At 46.6% G+C, this 19,935-nt stretch overlaps 1 protein-coding gene across 1 annotated transcript in view; it reads right to left on the minus strand.

The window, feature by feature from the left end:
- The window catches only part of Pou2f3 (POU class 2 homeobox 3), an 84,810-nt gene that overhangs the window by 60,620 nt on the left and 4,255 nt on the right, over positions 1-19,935 (minus strand). The window contains exon 2 of the mRNA XM_005069410.4: positions 17,550-17,618. Within this exon, the coding sequence (XP_005069467.1) occupies positions 17,550-17,618 (69 nt within the window). The remainder of the gene's footprint in view (positions 1-17,549; positions 17,619-19,935) is intronic.

The following is a 19,935-nucleotide window of genomic DNA, read 5'->3' on the forward strand; positions in this document are numbered from 1 at the left end:
ACCACAAGAATTAAAATGAGGGTTTAGTTTTGTTAAGTGTAATAATGATAATAGGGCTTGAAAAGGAAGATGTCTTTTATGTTTTAGAGATACACACTTCCACACTTGGAGCTGAAAGTTACAATATCTATAATTTACAAGAAAATAGTCCAGCAATGGGAATGGTAGACATTTGACAGCAGCTGAGAGTAAGAGATGAATACTGGGGGGGGGGGGGGGTGATTGTATTAGCCCCTACTTTTTGTGTTTTTGAAAAATATACAGTAAAAAAATTAGAAAAGTAAATAAAGCCAAATAAAATAAGGCAGAAACAAATGGCTGAAGCAACTGTGACAAAATACTAGGAAAGGACTCTCCCACTGAGTTACAGCTCCACTTTTCATTCCCTAGATAGCTTGGCTGGAATTTTTCTTGATGTGCCATCTAAGGAATGTATTAAAATCAGAATCTAACCAAGAACTTTTAGGAACTTCATCTGTTACAGACAGGACACCTCTGGGAAGAGATCAGTAGGTCTAATAATATAAGTATCTCCAGGACACAGAATTGAACCTCAAGAATAGGAAGTACGAAGTATATAGATCAGGATGGCCTCAACTTTGTGGCAATCCTCATGCCTCTGCCCCAAGTGCTGGTGTTACAAGTGTGTGTCACCAAACCTGGCTCAAAGCTGTGTGATGAACTACAATACCCATTTTTGATGGTTGGGAGGATTTACCTGTTGAAAAGCCCATTGTTCAGGCTAAGCATCAAGCTGAAATAGACCTCATTGGTTACTCCTTTGGGCTCTGTGTTTCACTATGACCACTACTTTTGCTTTGTAAAAACTGGGCTCAGGAACCCCGGCATGCATGGTAGCTCATGTCTTTAATCCCAAAACTCAAGAGGCAAAGGCAGGCAGGCCTCTGTGAGATCAAGGTTAGCCTAATCTACATAGTAAATTAGTTCCTTAACAGCCAGAGATACAAAGTGAGACCCTGTCTCAAGCAAGGTGGGTTCCAGGAGACAAGTCCTCGGGTAAAATCACAAGGGTAAAATCACAAGCCACATATGCCTGACAACCTGAGTTCAGTCCTCAGAGCCACATAAGGAGCTGGATGTCATGCTGGGCATCTGTACTCTGAGCACTCTTGTGGCGAGAGGACAGAGATAGGAGAATCACTAGCAAACTATTATGCTAGTTAGTCTGGTATAGGCTACATAGCAGAAACAAGAGAGACCCGGTCTCAGCAAGCAAGAAGTGATGCCTGAAAACTGTCTGCTAGTCTCCACGTGCACCATGGCACACACACACACACACCCCTACCCACAATCAATACATTAAAAAAAAAGTAAGAACCTATTTCATACTTGACTGGATCAGTTTGGCTAAGCACAAATGAATAAAATACCAATTATATCTTTTAAAAATACAGAGTATGGGATGGAGGGCTGGAGAGATGGCTCAGCAGTTAAAAGCACTTGTTCCTCTTGCAGAAGACCTAGGTTCTGTTTCCAGCCCCTACATGGTGGCTCACAACCATCCATGACTCCAGTTCCAGGGTATCTGATGCCCTTTTCTGACTTCTGAGGTCACTAGGCATGCACATGGTATACACACATACAGACATAAAGTGCTCATAGACATAAAATAATTAAGTCTTAAAAAAAAAAAGGCAGATAGGGCAGACATGCACCTTTAATCCCAGCACTCAGGAGGCAGAGGCAGGTGGATCTTTGTGAGTTCCAGATCAGTCCAGTCTACAGAACAAGTGTCAGGATAGGCTCCAAAGCTATACAGAGAAACCCTGTCTCAAAAAACAAACAAACAAAAAAACCCAGGGCCAGTGTGTAGTGGTATCTTGCTTTGCCGGTAAACTTGTGGTGGTGACCACATCCTAGGGGTGTGGCTTCAGGTGTGCAGATGTGCCCCCTTATAAGGTAGAGGAGGGGTTGGCTGGCTCTCTTGGGTTGCAGTAAGAGCATCAGAAGGGCAGAGACTGCATCTTCTGGAGCAGGAAGAACTTGGCAGTTATTTACTATTATTTGTGTAAGTGCTTCCCTAATAAATACCTAATCAGAGCCGGGCGTTGGTGGCGCTCGCCTTTAATCCCAGCACTCGGGAGGCAGAGGCAGGTGGATCTCTGTGAGTTCGAGGCCAGCCTGGTCTACAAAGCGAGTTCCCAGGACAGCCTCCAAGACAATACAGAGAAACCCTGTCTCGAAAAACCAAAAAAAAAAAAAAAAGTAATAATAATAAATAAATAAACAAATACCCAATCATCATTTATCTTGGGTCTGGCAGACTCATTTAAACCCTGCCTTCACCAGTGTGTTGACTCAGTAGGTAAAGAGCCTTGTACTAAGTCTGAGTTACGTCTAACCCCAGGACTTACATGGTAAAAGGAGAGAACAGATCTTTGACCTCCACACAAGTGGCAAAGTAAGCATCCCTTTCCTTAAATAAATAGTTTTTAAAAGTTTAAAATGGTGAGTTTCTAGAAAGTAAAAAATAATTAAATAATAAAATACAAATGTGATGGATATGGTGGTACAGGCCTATGGTTCCCATACTCAAAAAGTTGATACGTGAGGATCGGGAATTTAAGGTTATCCTCAGTTATGTAGCAAGTCTGAGACCAGCATGAGCTACATGAGACTATTTCACATACATACACATACACAGAGAGACAGAAAAAGACAGCGAGATGAGGTAATTCTGGAACTATTTTTCTCTTGTCCATATGACTAAAATATTTTTAATTATTATTATCTGATGTGTATTGGTGTTTGGACTGCATGTCTGTGTGAGGGAGTTGGATCCCCTGGAACTGCAGTTACAGACAGTGGTGAGCTGCCATGTATGTGCTGGGAGTTGAACCCGGGTCCTCTGGAAAAGCAAACTCCTTGGAACGTTGGCTCTTGGGCCTGCCAGGATCCTAGGGGGATTGCCCAGGTAGAGTTTTGGCTTTAGGGAAGATGATGAGGTTGATTAGTATTTCACTTTACAAATGAGGAAGCTGATTCTCAAGCATCCCTGAAACCTTCCAACTTTCAAGTCCTAGATACGTGTAGACATGACAGTGAATTTACAGCCCAGTTCAGCCTGCTCCAGAGACAATCTGCACTGCCAACAAAAGTCCACTGGGCTGACTGATGGGTCATTGCACCCATGGTGACAGAAGCTTTTAAGTGTGATCCCCCAGGAAAGATCAAAACTCTAGGTCTCTGACCTGAATGTGGTCTGACTTCCCACTCCAGCACAACTCCATTAACAGCACAAACTCGGGGAGTGTCTGAGCATTTATCCAAGGATCAGCTTAGCTTCCCAACTCTAGTATCACCTGGGTCCTACCTCCTATGCAAGACCTCATCTCTACTAAGAAGCTCTCAACAGAGTAAGATGACAGAGGCCACAGTTGAAGGCATTGGGGTTGAATAAGAAACCAACATCTGGGGCTGGAGAGGTGGCTCAGAGGTTAAGAGCACTGACTGCTCTTCCAGAGGACCTGAGTTCAATTCCCAGCAACCACATGGTGGCTCACAGCCATCTACAATTCAATCTGGTGCCCTCTTCTGACAGAACACTGTGTATGTAATAAATAAATAAATCTTAAAAAAAAAAAAAAAGAAACCAACATCTGGCTCAGTGGTGGTGACACAAGTCTTTAATCCCAGCACTCAGGAGGTAGAGGCAGGCAGATCTCTGTGAGTTCAAGACAAGTCTGGACTACAAGAGCTAGTTCCAGGACAGCCTCCAAAGTTACAGAGAAACCCTGTCTCAAAAAAACAAAAAACAAAAAACGAAAAAGAAGCCAGCATCCTAGCATGCAGACTGTAGGTGATCAAAATAGGGCAAAAAGGCACATTGAATTATTGAAACTCAGGATTCAAAAGTAGACTCTCCATAGGGCAGGGTGGTCATAATACCTAACAGATGAGAAGAAACCAAAGAGTCAGAATGCAGGAGGTGTGAGTTGTGGGCCAGCTCCTGTTTCTAGCTCTCTTCCCCTTGGCATCTGGTGAACACTAGACCAGCATGTGAGCTGTGCTGCCTGCCAGGTCTGCCCAACACCAGGAATTGGTCCCTGGAGAAGGTCTGCTCTCCCATCTCTAAACCAAGAGAGCTGACACCCAGACTGATGGGCCTCCTGTTTTGCATGGCTTTGGCAGCAATGGGATGTGATTTTGCCTGGGGAACAATTCTCTGGGTGAGGGAGGTGGAAGCCCAAACCAAGAACTGTTCCAGCAGGATTTTTCACTTCTGCCTGGTAAACAATACAAGGAGCACTGAGCAACTAGACTCGGCCTCTCCCTTTTCTGGATGGGTCTCAGCAGCTGCCCAGTATAACCCAGTAGGACTTTCAGGGACACTTTAGGAAATTATGAAGGTAGGCCCTTGGAAAGCTACACACACACACACACACACACACACACACACACACACACACACACACACACACACACACACACACACACACATTAAATAAGTAAATAAATAATTCTACTCATGGACTAGAAAGTATGGCCCAATTTTCAAGGTTTTGTCTTGGGAACAAACACGCTGTGAGTGGGCTGAGGTCATTTTCAAGACTGCTTTACATTTACTGGACTTACTGCAAATGTTCATCACCCCAGCCTTCAATCTCTCTTTGATTTGAAAATGAAAGGTTTGTAGGGTCTGGAGAGATGGCTCAGTACTTAAGAGCACTTTTCTAGATCCTCTAATGATCCTCTAGAGGACCCAAGTTCAATCCCAGCACCTACATCAAGTAGCTCACATCCACCTGTGCCTCCTGGTCCAGGGGGTTCTGACACCCAGCCTCAGAGGGCACCAACATTGACACCCACATACTCATACAGAGGCACATATGCACAATTGAAAGCAACAGAAACAAAGGTTTCTAACGACATTCCTGCCACTTTCTTTTTTAAGAGGAAATGCCTAGAAGGAACCTAAGGACAACCTTTGAAGCTGCCTGAAGAGCAAGACCCACGAGGACCCAAGATGAACTGTGAGAAGAGTGCTGTCTTAGGAATTGGGAGGTATGAGGTTCAATTTTCCATCGGTTGAGTATCCCTGGTCCAGGCAGGGTGTAGATGGTGATGAAAAGTCCTACATGTGCCCGTAACCATGTACACTGTGCCCTCACTAATGAACTTTAGTACCCTTTTTGTTTTCTCTAAAATCAATACCACAAAGCAGCCACTAATAGTCAGAATCAGTGCTTCTAAAGGAGCTACTCACTGCCTCAGGACTGGATGACCTCAAGTTCCCTTCAGAATCTCAGTGATTTTTTTTTTTTTTTTGAGGCAGGGTTTCTCCGAGGCTTTTGGAGGCTGTCCTGGAACTAGCTCTTGTAGACCAGGCTGGCCTCGAACTCACAGAGATCCGCCTGCCTCTGCCTCCCGAGTGCTGGGATTAAAGGCGTGCGCCACCAACGCCCAGCAGAGTCTCAATGATTTAAAATACCCATTTCTCTAGTCTAAAGACATGAACAATAGAACTCACAGACTTTAACAGGTAGCCTATTGAGCTACCTGATGTGTGTTCTCTGTGTGAATGCTTATAAGGTCAAACCTGAAACCTGCTGGGCATATGCTATGGGGCAAACTTAGTATCTTAGCACTCTGAAGGTGGAGGCAGGAAGGTCAGATGTTCAAGGCCAGCCTTGACTACATAGAGAGTTCCAGGCCAGCCTAGGCATTGTAAGACCCTTTCTCAAAAGAAAACTATTCTGAAGCCTACTCACCAGTTCCTTTTTCCTAAAGGTCAGAGGTGCCGATGACGTGATGCCATAGGCAAAGGAGCTTTGCTGGACCCTGCTGAACAGGACAGCATCCTCCCAGCTTCCCACTGCAACATTTTTTTGTTTTGTTTTTCTCAACGGAGTTTCTCTGTATTGCTTTGGAGGCTGTTCTGGAACTTTCTCTGTAGACCAGGCTGGCCTCCAACTCACAGAGATCAGCTTGCTTCTGCCTTCTGAGTACTGGGATTAAAGGTTTAGGGCCACCACTGCCCAGCCCTGCTGCAACTTTTCACATCACTCATTGACAAAGGAAATCCATCTCACCACAGTCTTATGATACCTTGGGAATATAGTCCCCACTCCTTCTACAACTGGGCTACGGATAGGGATTTCTGGGGTCAGCTTAGATATTGGACTCATTAGCAGGTGCTACCTGAACCCATGCATTGTCCCTGTAACTTTTCTTGGAGACACTGATGCTGAATTCATTAACAGAAGGAATCCAATTGGGCAAGATGGTCAAGGGCCCAGACGAAAGAGCATCCGGAGCTCAGGAAGGGTTTAGGGTCTCAGTTCTCTGATGCAAGGAAATAGTACCTAACAATTTAAGATTTCTCATCAAAATCTCCACTCAGAGTCTCCTGACCCTGGGGGAAAAACAGTAAAACCTGCCTTCAAAGGTAGTTGAATATGCTGTGAAATAGACCTCTATTCTAGTCATACCCCATGTGCACATATCAGTGTAGCACACTGACCATGTTTTTCTTTTTTGACCGGAGAATCTCATAGAGGTATGATGCCTGTGCTGTGTGTTCATGAGGTCAAACCTGAAACCTGAGGGACAATACCTGCCTGTAATCCTAGCACTTTGGAGGGTGGAATGAGAAAAGTCGAGTTCAAGGCCCATCTTGGATACTTAGCAAGTTCTGAGACAGACTTTAAATCCTAGACTTTGTCATTTACAGGTAAAGGCACTAAGTCCTAGAGAGGCTAGTGACTGGCTATCCAAATGCCACTGTATTACTGCCAACTGAAACTTCATTTGGAGTGACTGTAGTAACTCAAGTAGGCAAAGAGAAGTTTTAGATTTTCTGCAATTTTAAATAGCATTTACTCTTGTTGACTCTCCCATCGCTTAGCACTAGGTGGAAGAGGGCTGTTTCCTCAGATCCCTCCTTCTTCTTGCCCCTATTTCTTGAGAGATGGGGACACCCTTGATCTAGAACCAACAGAGTCCTCACAAGGGTATGGACACACACATATCCTCTCCCTCTCCCTCTCCCTTCCTCTCTCTCTGTCTCTGTCTCTCTCTCTGTCTCTCTCTCTCTGTCTGTCTCTCTCTCTCTCTCTTTCTTCCTCCCCCCCACACCCCCCCATGACCACTTAGCAGTCACTGGAACATGGTTCTAGCTCTGCAGTCCTGGACCACAGACAATCTTGATTAGGAGACAGAGTCCATAATTCTTCTAATAGAGGTGGCCCAATTGGCTATTAGGTCACATGGACACTTTGTCCTCCAGGGATGAATACTAACAAATGACATTATTAACTGGCAAGCATTGTTCTAAGTGTTTTACAAACAAACTTTGATCCTCACAGAAGCTCTAGGAGGTAGATACTATTATTAACCCCATTTTATATATGAGAAAAAATGAGCAGAAAGCCTTTAAATAATGAGCAATGACTAGTAAGCCTTTAACTAATGACCCCGAGGTCAGAGCAGGCTGAAGGAGCAGCAGAGCCCTTCCTAAGTTATTCATATCATTTAAAGAGCCTGGAAAACACTGGGCTGTGCACACCATCCCAGTGCACTAGAGCCGACCATGGCTAAAGGGAACTTCAATTTTGACATTCTTCACCTGAGGCCCAAACGCAGCCTCAAAGAGGGGGCATTGCCTGTTTAGGTGGTGTAGTGGGAAAGAAGAGTCCAGAATTCAGCAGTGCTCTCATCTCTTGGGCAAACAAACTACAGAGACTGTTTCTCAGACAATAAAAATCCAGACATGACCAGTCCTGAAGCCATCAGCATAATAATGTCAGAACCGAGAACTACTTGAGCTGACCCATGAGCTCAGGCCACCAAGAGGGTGCAGGAGGGGATGGAGACCTAGTCTGTCTTCTGGCTAGGCAGTCATAACATCCACAGGCAAGCACCCAGGGTCTGGAGAGATGGGCTGCCGGGAGTGAGCAAGCACTGGGCACGCTTCCCTTTGATAACTTTGAGCCCTTGAGCCAACATTTGCCAGCCAGCTTAACCCCTTTTGTCCACGCTTCCCTCCTCAAGAAAGCCTTAATCAGCCTCATTTGAATTTCAAATGACCTCTCCCTTCTCCCCCTCCCCGCCCCAACAGGCTTTGAGGCAGGGATATGGAAATTCACCCTGCAGTATGGAAATCATCACCCTATGCAAATGATGAGCGGGACCCCATTGTCATAGCAACCACCTGGTTTCCTCTCCTCTCTGTACCTCTTCTGGGCTCCTAGGTTTGACTTTTTCTATTCTCTTCCCTGCTTGAACAAGGGTGGGGAGTGGACAAGCCCCACTGCTGAGGGCCTTGTTGGAACTGACAGCAGGCAGGTGGGGCATCCGTACCCAAGGTCACCTGCTGGGTCAGACCTGCCAGGCCACCTGCTCTAGAGCAAACTTGGACCAGGCACACCCAGGCAAGGCCAACCATTGGTTTTTTAGTTGTTGGGTTTTTTTTTTGTTTTGTTTTGTTTTGATAAGCCAAGGATTGGGTAGGTGATTGTATATGTGTCCGTGTGTATGGGGTGGGGAGAGGTTCTAGATTCTAGGGGGATACAGTGAAACACCCCAGAAAAGGACTCAGCAGAGAGGGGGTGTGGGGGCTCCATTGTAGCAGTGTAGATGAAAGACCTTGCATGGAACCTATATGTAAAATACCATGCAAATGAGCACCTATTATTGTTTGAGTCAACAACAGTGTTTCACTGGTGCTTTTGGGAGATGCCCATAGATCTGTTTCCCAGGCGCCTGCCTTGGCACAAAGGCCTCCCCTCCCTGCCCTTAAAACCCATGACCTCCCACCAGTGAGCTCCAAGGCCTCTGGAGAATTCAGGAGGGCACACTGAATTGCTGGTGCCTTAAGTCCCTAAATACACAATCTGGCCACCTTAGAGGAAGGTCATACTTTAAACCCTGCCCTGTTCTGCCCTGGATACTTAGACACACATAAGGGAAAACTTATTTTCAGCTGGGATAATTTTATATAGCCCCCCTTTAAGTACATTCAGCTCTTGAATGGGTCCCTGTGTCCGCAAACCAGAGGCTGTCAGGAAAAGGAATGGGAGAGAACCTGGGCCTCCTCATCCCTTTCTGTTCTTGTCCTTGGCAGTGCTCCATTCTACAGCAAACAGCTTAGAAATTGGACTCATTAGCAGGTGCTACCCGAACTCATCTGCCCCTGCTGCCCCATCTTCATCTGTTTCCTGGGGAGGAGGGTTTGGTAAAGGATAAAGTGCTGCAGTGGCCTGGGCACACTATTTGGTACCCAATCTCCCTGTGTGCTGGAGGCCCTACTGGAGCCCCAACATCACCCCCCCATGTCCATCATCAAGGACACAGGAAGATGTGCCCAGGTTCCAGTGTATCTACTGCTCAAGGGGATCAAAGGCAAGATATATCCCAGTGTCTAGCTTCCTTTCTTTCCCGCATGACAGGAATAGATTTCAGTGTCTAAAGTTCTTACTATCCTTCATGTACACCCCTTGTGCTATAGTTTCTTGTTTTGGCTAACTTCAGAGTGGCTTCCGTCTCTCCTTATTTTAGGTTTCTATGCCAGGGAAATTAGAAGGTAGTAATTCACCACCCAGGCTTCCAACTGTGGCTATGTTTGCTGAAGGTCTTAGGAGAGTGGCCTACAGAGCCTGGAATTGCCTATTGGTCTCCAGCCCTTGGAGAATTGTAGCAAATAGAACAGCCACAATGGTCGCTCATACCTATGCTCTGAGAACTTCCAGCTATAGTACTGCTCATCTGCACAACCTGCAGGGGTAGCCATGGCTTACATAATCCATGAATGAGTAACTGGTGATTCTCCCTACACCATTGTCTCTTCCTATATGAAAAAGGAGCCAAAAGAAAGTTTGGCTTTTCTTTCTCTCTTTTGGTTTTTTGAGACAGGGTTTCTCTGTGTAGTCCTGATTCTCCTGGAATTCACTCTGTAGACCAGGCTGGCCTCAAACTCACAGAGATCTGCCTGCCTCTGCCTCCTGAGGGCTGGGATTAAAAGAGTGTTCCACTACCACCCAGTGGGTTTGACTTTTCTTAGGGATGGAAAATAAGTGAACAACAAAGAGAATGGGTACTTTCATTAACAGAGGCTCTCATGGTTTTGAATGTTTGCAAAGAGCATGGGGGCCAGGCAAAGAGGTCCTCTCAGAATCCTGATTCTGTCAGGAACCCATCCTGCCTCTGAAGAAGTGAGGGATGGTGAGGGATGGACCTCCAGCAGCTCAGCCCTAGAGACTAGCTACAGCCTTCTCATTGCTTTATTTCTGCAGATCCCCACCACCACCACCACAAGAAGCTGAAGTCCCAGGCACTTTCCCCATGCCTCTCAATAATAGCACATTTCCTAATTACCAACTGTATGATGGATGGTGTTTTTGTGGTGGTGTGTCCTTTTCAAGGTGTGTTCACACCCACTCTCACTTAGTCATAGGCAGGCAGGACGTGTGTGCACATGCGCTCACACACGAGTCTCCTTAGAACAGGTGTCAGGAGGAGCTTCTTTATACACAGTCCCACAGTCTTCCCTGCCCCTCAAGCAGCTCTGGGTTTCTCCTGTCCTTCCAGCCCCGAAAGACCACTTTACTAGCATAGGAACTGAAAGCTACCATCATCTCCCACAATTCCTCCCGAATGTCCTGTCTGCAACCTCACCTCTCGGGGGCAATCCTCAGCTTAGTTCCTCAGGAACTCGGGAGGGTGGATATCTGTGTGAGTTCCAGGAAGTAGCAGACCCTTCCCCAAGAGGAAATTAGTTAGTCGAGGGGCATCACTACTCTTCCTCAAAGGCCTGAAGAGACCACTAATCTCTCAATGCTTTATTGGTCCTCCCCTGGACAGATATGCCCATCATGTTTAAAGATACCCTGGAAGTTCTTTGGGCCACCAGACAACTGCCTCTTCTGGGTGGTTCTAGACTGCAGACAGATGTTAGTCATTCAATCTCACAGATAAGACAGGGATGTCTCAACTGGGAGGAATGAATGACAAAGCCCAGTATCCTCCCTCCCCTCAAGTGTGATGAATACTGGTTCCAAAGGAGGGGGGGGGGGAAGCTCTTTCTCAGACTAGATCCTCACTGATCACCAGCAGAAGCAGCTGACCCTTCGTTTCCCTCTGATCCCCAGTGTGCTGGCTCGTCTTGTGTCAAATTGCCACAAGCCAGAGAGAGCCTCAATTGAGAAAAGTCCTCCATAAGACCCAGCTGCAAGGCATTTTCTTAATTAGTTCTTTTTTTTTTTTTTTTTTTTTTTTTTTGGTTTTTCTGTGGCTTTGGAGGCTGTCCTGGAACTCGCTTGGTAGTCCAGGCTGGTATCGAACTCACAGAGATCCGCCTGCCTCTGCCTCCCAAGTGCTGGGATTAAAGGCGTGCACCACCAACGCCCGGCTTCTTAATTAGTTCTTGATGGAGGTGGACCCTGGGTCCTAGGTTCTATAAGCAAAGCCATGTGAACAAGTCAGTAAGCAGTGTCCTCCATGGTCTCTGTATCAGCTCCCGCCTTCAGGATCCTGCACTGTTTAGAGTTCCTGTCCTGACTTCCTTCAATGATGAACAGCAATATGGATGTTCACGCTGAAATAAAACCTTTCCTCCTCAACCTGCCTTTGTTTTCATTGAAGCATAGAAATCCTAACTAAGTCACCCAGCAAGCACTCTTTGGCTTCAGGCAGGGCTTTGTGTCTTGGGTTGGATCAACCTTCTGTCCTGCAAGACCGACTTTCGTGATTCAGATATCTGCCCTGATGCTGTTACTCCTCTGGTTTTCCATGGTGGGTGGCCCTTGGTCTTCCCACTAGCATCTATGGGTCACTAGAAAAGTCCAAACTTCAGTCTGTCATGTGCTGGGTAAGGGGCCTTGGGAATCTCAGCTAACATCCTTTCTCATCCCCAGCTTCAATTTTCCCATCTGCGAAATGGGATAATGACACCCACTCTCTGTGCCTCTGTTCCAGGAAGTGCTCACAGCTCATTAACAGACCCCAGCTATGCTATCCACAGCACCAGGAATCCTTGTCCTTCAAGAAAAGCTGGGGGGTGGGGGGAGCAGCAGGGACTCCAGAGGCCAGCATAGGCAGCAAAGTGAAGGTCATAGACAATGGTCATGAGCCTGCCAGCTGGGCCAGAGACTAGGAAGGAAGTCCACACAGAACAAGATGGGAGGCATTAGGAGAAGCAGTGCTGACTTAGGAGGCTTGGGAGGAAGGGGCTGTGAGTCAATGCTCAGCTCCCTGGGAAAGCCACGTGCACCTGAGAGAGGTGAAACTCACGGGAAAGCATGCTGACAGTGGACTTCACACTTCAGCCTTCCCCGATGATCTAGCCCAAAGCCTTCCTATGTGAAGAAGAAACTCAAGGTCCCTGTAGGAATGCTGGCCAAATATTCAGGTAGTTCATGGCACAGCCAGGATGAGAACCTGGTGGTATCACACAGTGTGAGTTCCAGTCGGGCTTCCGAACAAGTTAATTTTCCACTCTCAGCCACAATTTCCTTGTTGGGGAAAATAGGGCTGATCCCGTCTATGTTTATTGTAAGTCTTCAAGGAGACAATGTCCATTAAGCTTTCACATGTGGCCAGGAAGGCAAGGGGGGGCATATGCCACACTGGGTCTGTCCTTTCTTCATCCTGAAACCTTGGCTTGCCTTTCCTCTTTTGTGTTTGAGCCTACAAGTGATCAGCATGGTCAAAGGCCCAAAGGTCAGCTGCACTAGTGCCAGGAACTGTTAGTTACAGCCTGAGGGCTTTTAAAATATGGATAAGGTTATATTTTAATTATTTTTAAATAAAATTTATGTGTGAATGTTTTTTTTGTGTGTGTGTATGCACACACCACATACATGCTTGGTGGCCTCAGAAGTCAGAAGAGGGCATCAGATCCTCTAGAACTGGAGTTTCAGATGGTTGTGAACCACCATATGGATGCTGGGAACTGAATCCAAGTCCTCTGGAAGAGTAGCCAGTGCTCTTAACCACTGCACCATCTCTCCAACTCCCAATAAGACTTTTTTTTTGAGGGGGGAGGTTGAGACAGGGTTTCTCTGTGTAGCTTTGGAGCCTGTCCTGGCACTCACTCCTACAGAACTGGCCTTGAACTCACAGAGATCAGCCTGCCTCTGCCTCCCGAGTGCTAGGATTGAAGGCTTGAGCCACCAACACCAGACCAAGACTCCATTTTTATTCAACTATTGTGCTGAAAATAGGAGACAAGAGTCTGAGGCAGAGAACCTGCCTGAAGTACAAGTCAGCTGAGCTACATGAGTTTCAGACCAGTCTGGTTGCCTCAAAAACAAATAGACAAACAGACGACAGTTTTGGCTTGCCACTTAAGCATTGGGACCTAAATTGGATCCCTGGAACCGCCACAATCAAACATTGTAGCATGTTCTTGTAATCTCAGAGCTGGAACAGAGGTTCAGGCAGGAAGAGCCTAGGGATTTGCTGGCTAGCTAGCCTCGCCAATCAAGCAAACCAGTGAGAGACCCTATATTAAAACAAGGTGGTTAGTAGCTGAGGTCCTCTGGTTTCCATGTGCATGCATTTTCAAGTGTGCACACATGTCTTGGGGTATGGGTGTAGAGTACTTGCTTAGAACGCCTGAGACTCTACGTTCAAACCCCAGTGCTGCAAAATAAATAAAACGCATAAAGGTAAAGTAGCAGCAGGGAGAGAGTAATAGGAGTTAACAAAAGCAAATTGCTGGCCATAGAGCAGAAGGTAGGCTTCAGTACCTACTGTGGGACGGGAGTTGAGGGGGGCATGGAGACGGGTTCCAGAGTCTCCCATGGTTGCCAGCAAAAGAGAGAAGCTGAGGTACTGAGCATTTTGTCCTTGGCTATGCAGAAAAGGGGAAGGATGAATTGCCCGGCAGGGCTGAGAAAGCTCTCCAAGGATTTCCCGCCAACTCAGAGTGAACTGGACAATTCATTTCCTTTTCCCAAGCTCCCAGCCCTAATGCCCTAGGGGTTTCACACAATACTGTGGGTGCTCTCCAGTATACAGGGGTTTTCTAGGTCATCTTTGCTTATAGTTCCTTTAAAACCCAGAGACAAACCACCCATTAACTCATGCCCTGCTGGGGAGGTGAATGTGTCTTTTAAAAATTCAAAGGAAACCATTAAACTAAGTTGGTAACCATTGTAACTAGTAATAAGCTTTCCACACTTAAAAAAAAAAAAGTCAAAATGACTTTCCAGGAAGTTTGGTTACTTTAATTAGCTACTTTTTTTTTTCCTTGCCCTTAATTTAGGATCACCTAAGTGTTAATTCTACCACTGAGAAAAGCCCTGAAGGGGCAGATGGAAGGGCAGGAAAGGCTCTGGGGAGGTGGAAGACATCACAATCTCTCAGGAGTAGTGGGCCCACACAAAATCTTTCCTTGAGTGGTACGCAGAGCAAAACCAACTTCTGAGCTGAACCACTTGCTCGGGTGAAAGGGAAAGAGAACCCCAGGCACCTGTGGCCCTTCCCAATACTGCCCGGGACTACAGAATCACAGCGGTGATGGGGACTGGAGAGACGGCTCAGTGGTTAAGTGCCATTGGTGTTCTTACTGAGGACCTAGGTTTGCTTCCCAGTACCCAAACTCCAGCTCCAGGGGATCTGACACCTTCTTCTGACCTCCAAGGCATCAGGCACTCAGCAGACAGTGGCAAGGGGATCTCTGTGAGTTCCAGGCCAGCCTGGTCTACACATCCAGTCACAGAACAGCCAGAGAGCTGCAGAGTGAGACCTTCTCTCGAATAAACAAAATGAAAACAACAAGAAGACAGTGGCGATGGAATTTAGAGCTCAGCTAACTGTCAGCCTGCCCTCTAAGACAGAATCCCTTTCCCTCTTGTCACTTCGTGAAAAGGAGAAATGATCAAACCCGGCAGCTAGTAAGTGGCTCTGTTTGTAGCCTTTTTCCTGGCAGGTGGAGGGAGAGGCGGGAACTCAGTATGTAGCTCAGGCTGGCCTGGAACTCTCCAACTGTCCATCCTCTCATCTTAGCCTCTGCGTGTTGGTCACAGAAAAACAGAACCCTGCCAGCTTGTTATCCCAGGTCTGTTTGATCTGAAACCCTGTCCTTCAAGAGGCAAAGCTCAGGCGAGGTTGGCAACATGTCAGGATGGACTCCGAAAGTCCTAGTTTATCCCCGGATTTCCTCTCCCTTAATTCTCTTAGTACATAATTCCCACAGTCCCATATAGGAGATTAGAATTTCCCAAGTAACACACAGCACACGGACTTCCTGGCCTCCTCCTACGGGTGAAGCCTCACCTTCCTGACTCATTGTTAGGGTTCAGGTGTCTCACTGATCCCCAACTAGGTCGAGATAACTAATAGCAAAGCCCAGTTCCATTGATAAGGGTGGTCTTTTCCCATGTGAGTGCTGCCCAACTGTAGCCTGGCCAGTGGAGCCTGGGGGAACAGAGTTGGTTCCAGGAGTGGGGCAGTTTCTCTACAGTCACTACTCTGGACTCCATTTTTCTCCAGGGTAGAGCATTAGTGCAGGTACAGCCCCAGCAACCTTCTGCATGGCTCATCTCAGCTCTTTGAGATGGAAGGAAATTAAGAACTATTACCCTTCTCCATCAACCTTAGCAACACATACGACACCAACAAACTGACCAAAGTCAGGACTGCTGATGAAGCAGACCTGTAATCCCAGCTGAGGCTGAGACAGGAGGATTGTAAATTGGGGGCCAGCCTGGGCCACAGAGCAAGTTCAGGGACAACTTAGCAAAACACTGTGTAAAAATAAATAATAGCAGTAAACAAGGCTAGGAATGTAGCTCAGTGGCAGAGCTTAAGTACCTAACTTCCATGGCCAGTATGATGGGGTGGACTGCACCCTGAAATGGGTGCAACCAGCCCACACTCTTTAGTCCAGCTGTTCAGTGCAAAGCAGAACATAAAAACTGTGGCTTGCCGGGCGGTGGTGGCGCACGCCTTTAATCCCAGCACTTGGGAGGCAGAGGCAGGCGGATCTCTGTGAGTTCGAAGCCAGGTTGGACCAACAGCCTCCAAAACAATACAGAGAAACCCTGTCTCGTAAAAACAAAAACAAAAAACAAACAAACAAAAAACCTGTGGCTCTACACACACGCTACCCAAACTGTTTCTATGTTAAACTGAAGAGCAGGAAAATCTACAGCAAGTATATGCTCAAGACACCCCTCCCCATGCTCCCCCCTACTATCCTGTCTCTCATTTAGCTTCAAGAACTAGAATGTTCCAGGTCGGTTGAAAGATTTTAGTTTTAGAGGACATCGATTCTCTTCCCCTTCTCGCTTCTGTGTCTCTAATGATCCAGATGAAACACTAATTGGGGCCTTGTTGGGAGGCGATTAAAGTTATCTTTCTAGTTATCTTTCTTCAAGTTCTTTTTAATTACACTGCATTTTCGAACCAGGGCTTGGGCTATGGTGGAAACACAAGAGAAAAGAAAGAAACATCTCAATTCTTTCCTGTCTCCTCTCTTTTCTTCACAAGGCAAAATCATGTCTAGGCACCAGTCCCTCTCAGAGCTACCATACCAGCTACACACACACGCCATTCAGAAGGCCAACACTTGCACAACCGTCATTTGCTTAGTTCTGTTGAAAACCTCAGACTGGAAGCCGGGTGTGGTGGGAGCCTTCGCTGCTCCCAGCACACAAAAAGAGACACTGGAAAATCTCTGTAAATTCAAGGCCAATTACAGAGGTAGTTCTAAGACAACCCTGTCTCAAAAAAACAACCAGGCAGAAACGAACCAGGGATGGAAGACCCTGGCCTGCATGTACTAAAGACAGGTTCTCTCCAGAGCTGGCAGTACAGCCTGTTGTTTCCATGCTGTAACAGCGCATCAAGGCATGAACCACAGCCTAGTGAGATGCCTCAGTGGATAAAGAAGCCTGTGGTGCAAGCCTCAGGACCGGAGTTCCATCGCCAGGACCCACATAAAAGCAAAAGAAATTCTGCAAAGTTGTCCTCTGACCAACACTCATGCATGTGCGCACCCATGCATGCATACTACACACACATAAATAATAACAAAATAAATAAAGTCTCTTTTTCTTTATGAAACATCTACTTATACCAGCTTCCCAGGTGGCTGAGGATCTCAAGTTTGAGGCCAGCCTGAGTTACATATTAAGTTTAAGACCAGCCTGGGCAATTTAGCAAAACTTTGTCTCAAAATAAAATTAAAGAGCTGGAGTATGGCTCAGTGGTAGAGGATTTGCCTAGTACGGTAAAGCTCTGGATTTAATTTAATACACACACACACACACACAAAATGCCACTTGCCTAGCACTTGCAAAGTCCTGGGTTTGATGTCCAGCACCTTCAAGAGTGACTCTTCCCTGATAACTTTTTGTCCTTTGTTCCCAAGGCTCTGGCTTCTTCCTGGCCTGGTTTCAGAGGCTTGTTTTATCAAGGTCTATATCTATTATTCCAAGGCCCCAGACTCACGCCCTGGTATCTCCAGGGAAGGACCTCAGGGTCCAAGATGCAGCTTTGGGGTCTGAAATGCTGAACAAGAAGAGGTGCCACATGCTGGACAGTGTCTCCCCACCAGTCATCCCCAGGAGAGAATGCCTTACCTGACTCCACCTGACTGAAAGTACTGCGGGCATCCGTTGAATCTGCAACATCCCCACTCATCTTGATCTCTGCAGGGAAAACAACGCTGATTTTAATAACAGGTCACCATTTTTCTTGCTGTGACATATGTGGCTTTAACCAAACAGCGAAGATGAATGTGTAATTACCACAACCATCAGACTTTCAAATTCCTGATTCCCGAACACACAGCCATTAGAATATTCATAAGCTTGGAGGTACAAATCCCCTTCTCCTGGACCAGCTTCGCGGCCCGACCTTCCCTCCATTTCTCCACAGTTACTGCAGGGTCTCTCACCTTCTGCAACTTCCATCGCCACCCTCCATCTCCTGGGCACAGTGGCTAAAATTTAACGAGAATAAGGCTGCTCGTCCCCACCCTTAGTTTCTTTTGGAATTAATTGGGGGAATGTATCCTCTTAAAATTTCATAGAAATCCAGGTGTAGCGGCATGTGCCTATAAACCCAGTACTTAGGAGGCTAGGTCAAGAGGACCAGAACTTCCAGGCCAGTCTTGAACTTAGAGAGGAAAACTCAAAAAATTATAAAATAATGATAACTACAAATCAAACAACACTCTTTCATTCCCCATTTCTATATAACAAGGCTACCCTAGAAGGTAAGCATACTTTAACCGAAGTTTGTCCCTCTTACCTGTCTGTCCCCAATTCTGCTGCCTGTCTGTTCTCAGAAGTCAGTGTGCTGCCTGGGGAATGGAATACTACCTCCTTGCCACCCTTCTCGGAGATCTTTTGAGGCTCCTTCCTGTCTCTCTTATTCCTCCAAACTGCTCAGCCAAGAAAGCAAATCTGCTCAGGGACCTATGTCAGCCCCGGAGTGATGCTGCTGTGGCCTCTCCACTCTGCCCCATTGCAATAAATTAAACATTTACCCATAACAGATAGCTGCCGCCACCTAAGAGGCCCTAAACCTCCTCCCTGGTCAGCTGAGGGAAAGAGAGAGGCAACTTTGAACTTGCTCTCCCAGCTCCTCTCCTTATTAAACCACCCCCCAATCCAGCCGTTTAAGACAATATTTTATTCAAATTGTATGAACCCAACCCCCTCTCACTGCACCCTGTTCTCTGGGGCAGCACTTTAACTCTTACAAACCAGATAAAGTCTTGGTGAGTTAATTTGCATATGAGGCTCCTCAGCCAATCCCAGTCAAGGAGGCAGCTTTAATTTGCATCAGGTAATCAGGCAGTTGGCATTGTAGACATCCGAGGTCTGGAGATGATCAGGATGAGGAGAAAAAGTGGACCTCTGCCCCAGGAAAAGAAGAGAGAAAGCACTGCCCCTTTCTTTTTGGTATGGCACTAGTGTGTAGCTCTTAAATATGTTTACAGCTCTGCAACGAAGTGACTGTGGTACCAGGCAAAGCAGAGATGCAGACTCCAGCAAAAGCACCAGAAGTAGAGGAAGAAATAAGGAGTCCCACAGGTTTTGAGGACACTGCTTATAGGACACTGCTATACAGTGAGAGCTCTGTAGGCCCTTCTTAGATAGCCAAGCTGCATCTGGGAGGCTTTCCTTGAACCTTAGCCTTTCCTGCTGTAGATGTTAAGTTTTCGGAGGGTGTATGCATGCATGCACAGAACTAGCAGGGGGCTCTGCCACTATTCACTGGTGACTGCTTCACTTTGTCCCTGCTTGGAGCTGGGTAATGCCTAACATCCATCTGTACCCCTTCCTTTACCACAGGGATTCCTCTGCAGTGCAGAGGAAAAGCCCCAAACCAGAGCCTGCTGGGAAGGCACCAGAGGGAAAGTCTCTCTCTGCTGGCTTTGAACCTGCCTTAGCAGAGGTGGGATTCAGGACCCCAGAGCATGGGGTTGGCAGCAGACAAACCAGAGTGTAATCTGATGCCACCATTAAGTAGCCAGGGGACCCTAGCTACAAATGACAATGTGAATTTTCTCACCCAGAACCAGGGATGATGAACACACCTCCCAGCGGCATGGAAAAGATTAAATGAAATGATGAATGGAAATGAAGTGGATGCCTACTAAATGCCATTGGCTTAAACATAAGGAGTTCCAATCCTCTCTCGAATCCTGGTCGTGTCCCTTCCTTAGCCCTTCCCGATTCCCCAGGACACCTGTGACTTTCAGTCTTGTACCTCTCTAACTGTCCTTCACCAAGGAAGCCATTATAATTCTCCAGATTCCACCTTCAGAGGAAGACTGCTTGTAGGGACAGGAAAAGCTTGAGAGACAGTGAAAAAACAATGCTAACCAGAGTTGCCAAATCAACATTTAAACAGATAACTTGGTATGCGTGTTACTTAAAATAGAACTATGGTCATATTCCTGCTCCACTGAGACATCCCCAGAGCTCTCCTTATTTTGAGGCAGGGTTTCAATGT

Source organism: Mesocricetus auratus, unplaced genomic scaffold (assembly GCF_017639785.1).
Source record: "Mesocricetus auratus isolate SY011 unplaced genomic scaffold, BCM_Maur_2.0 Super-Scaffold_100022, whole genome shotgun sequence".
Classification (NCBI taxonomy): domain Eukaryota; kingdom Metazoa; phylum Chordata; class Mammalia; order Rodentia; family Cricetidae; genus Mesocricetus; species Mesocricetus auratus.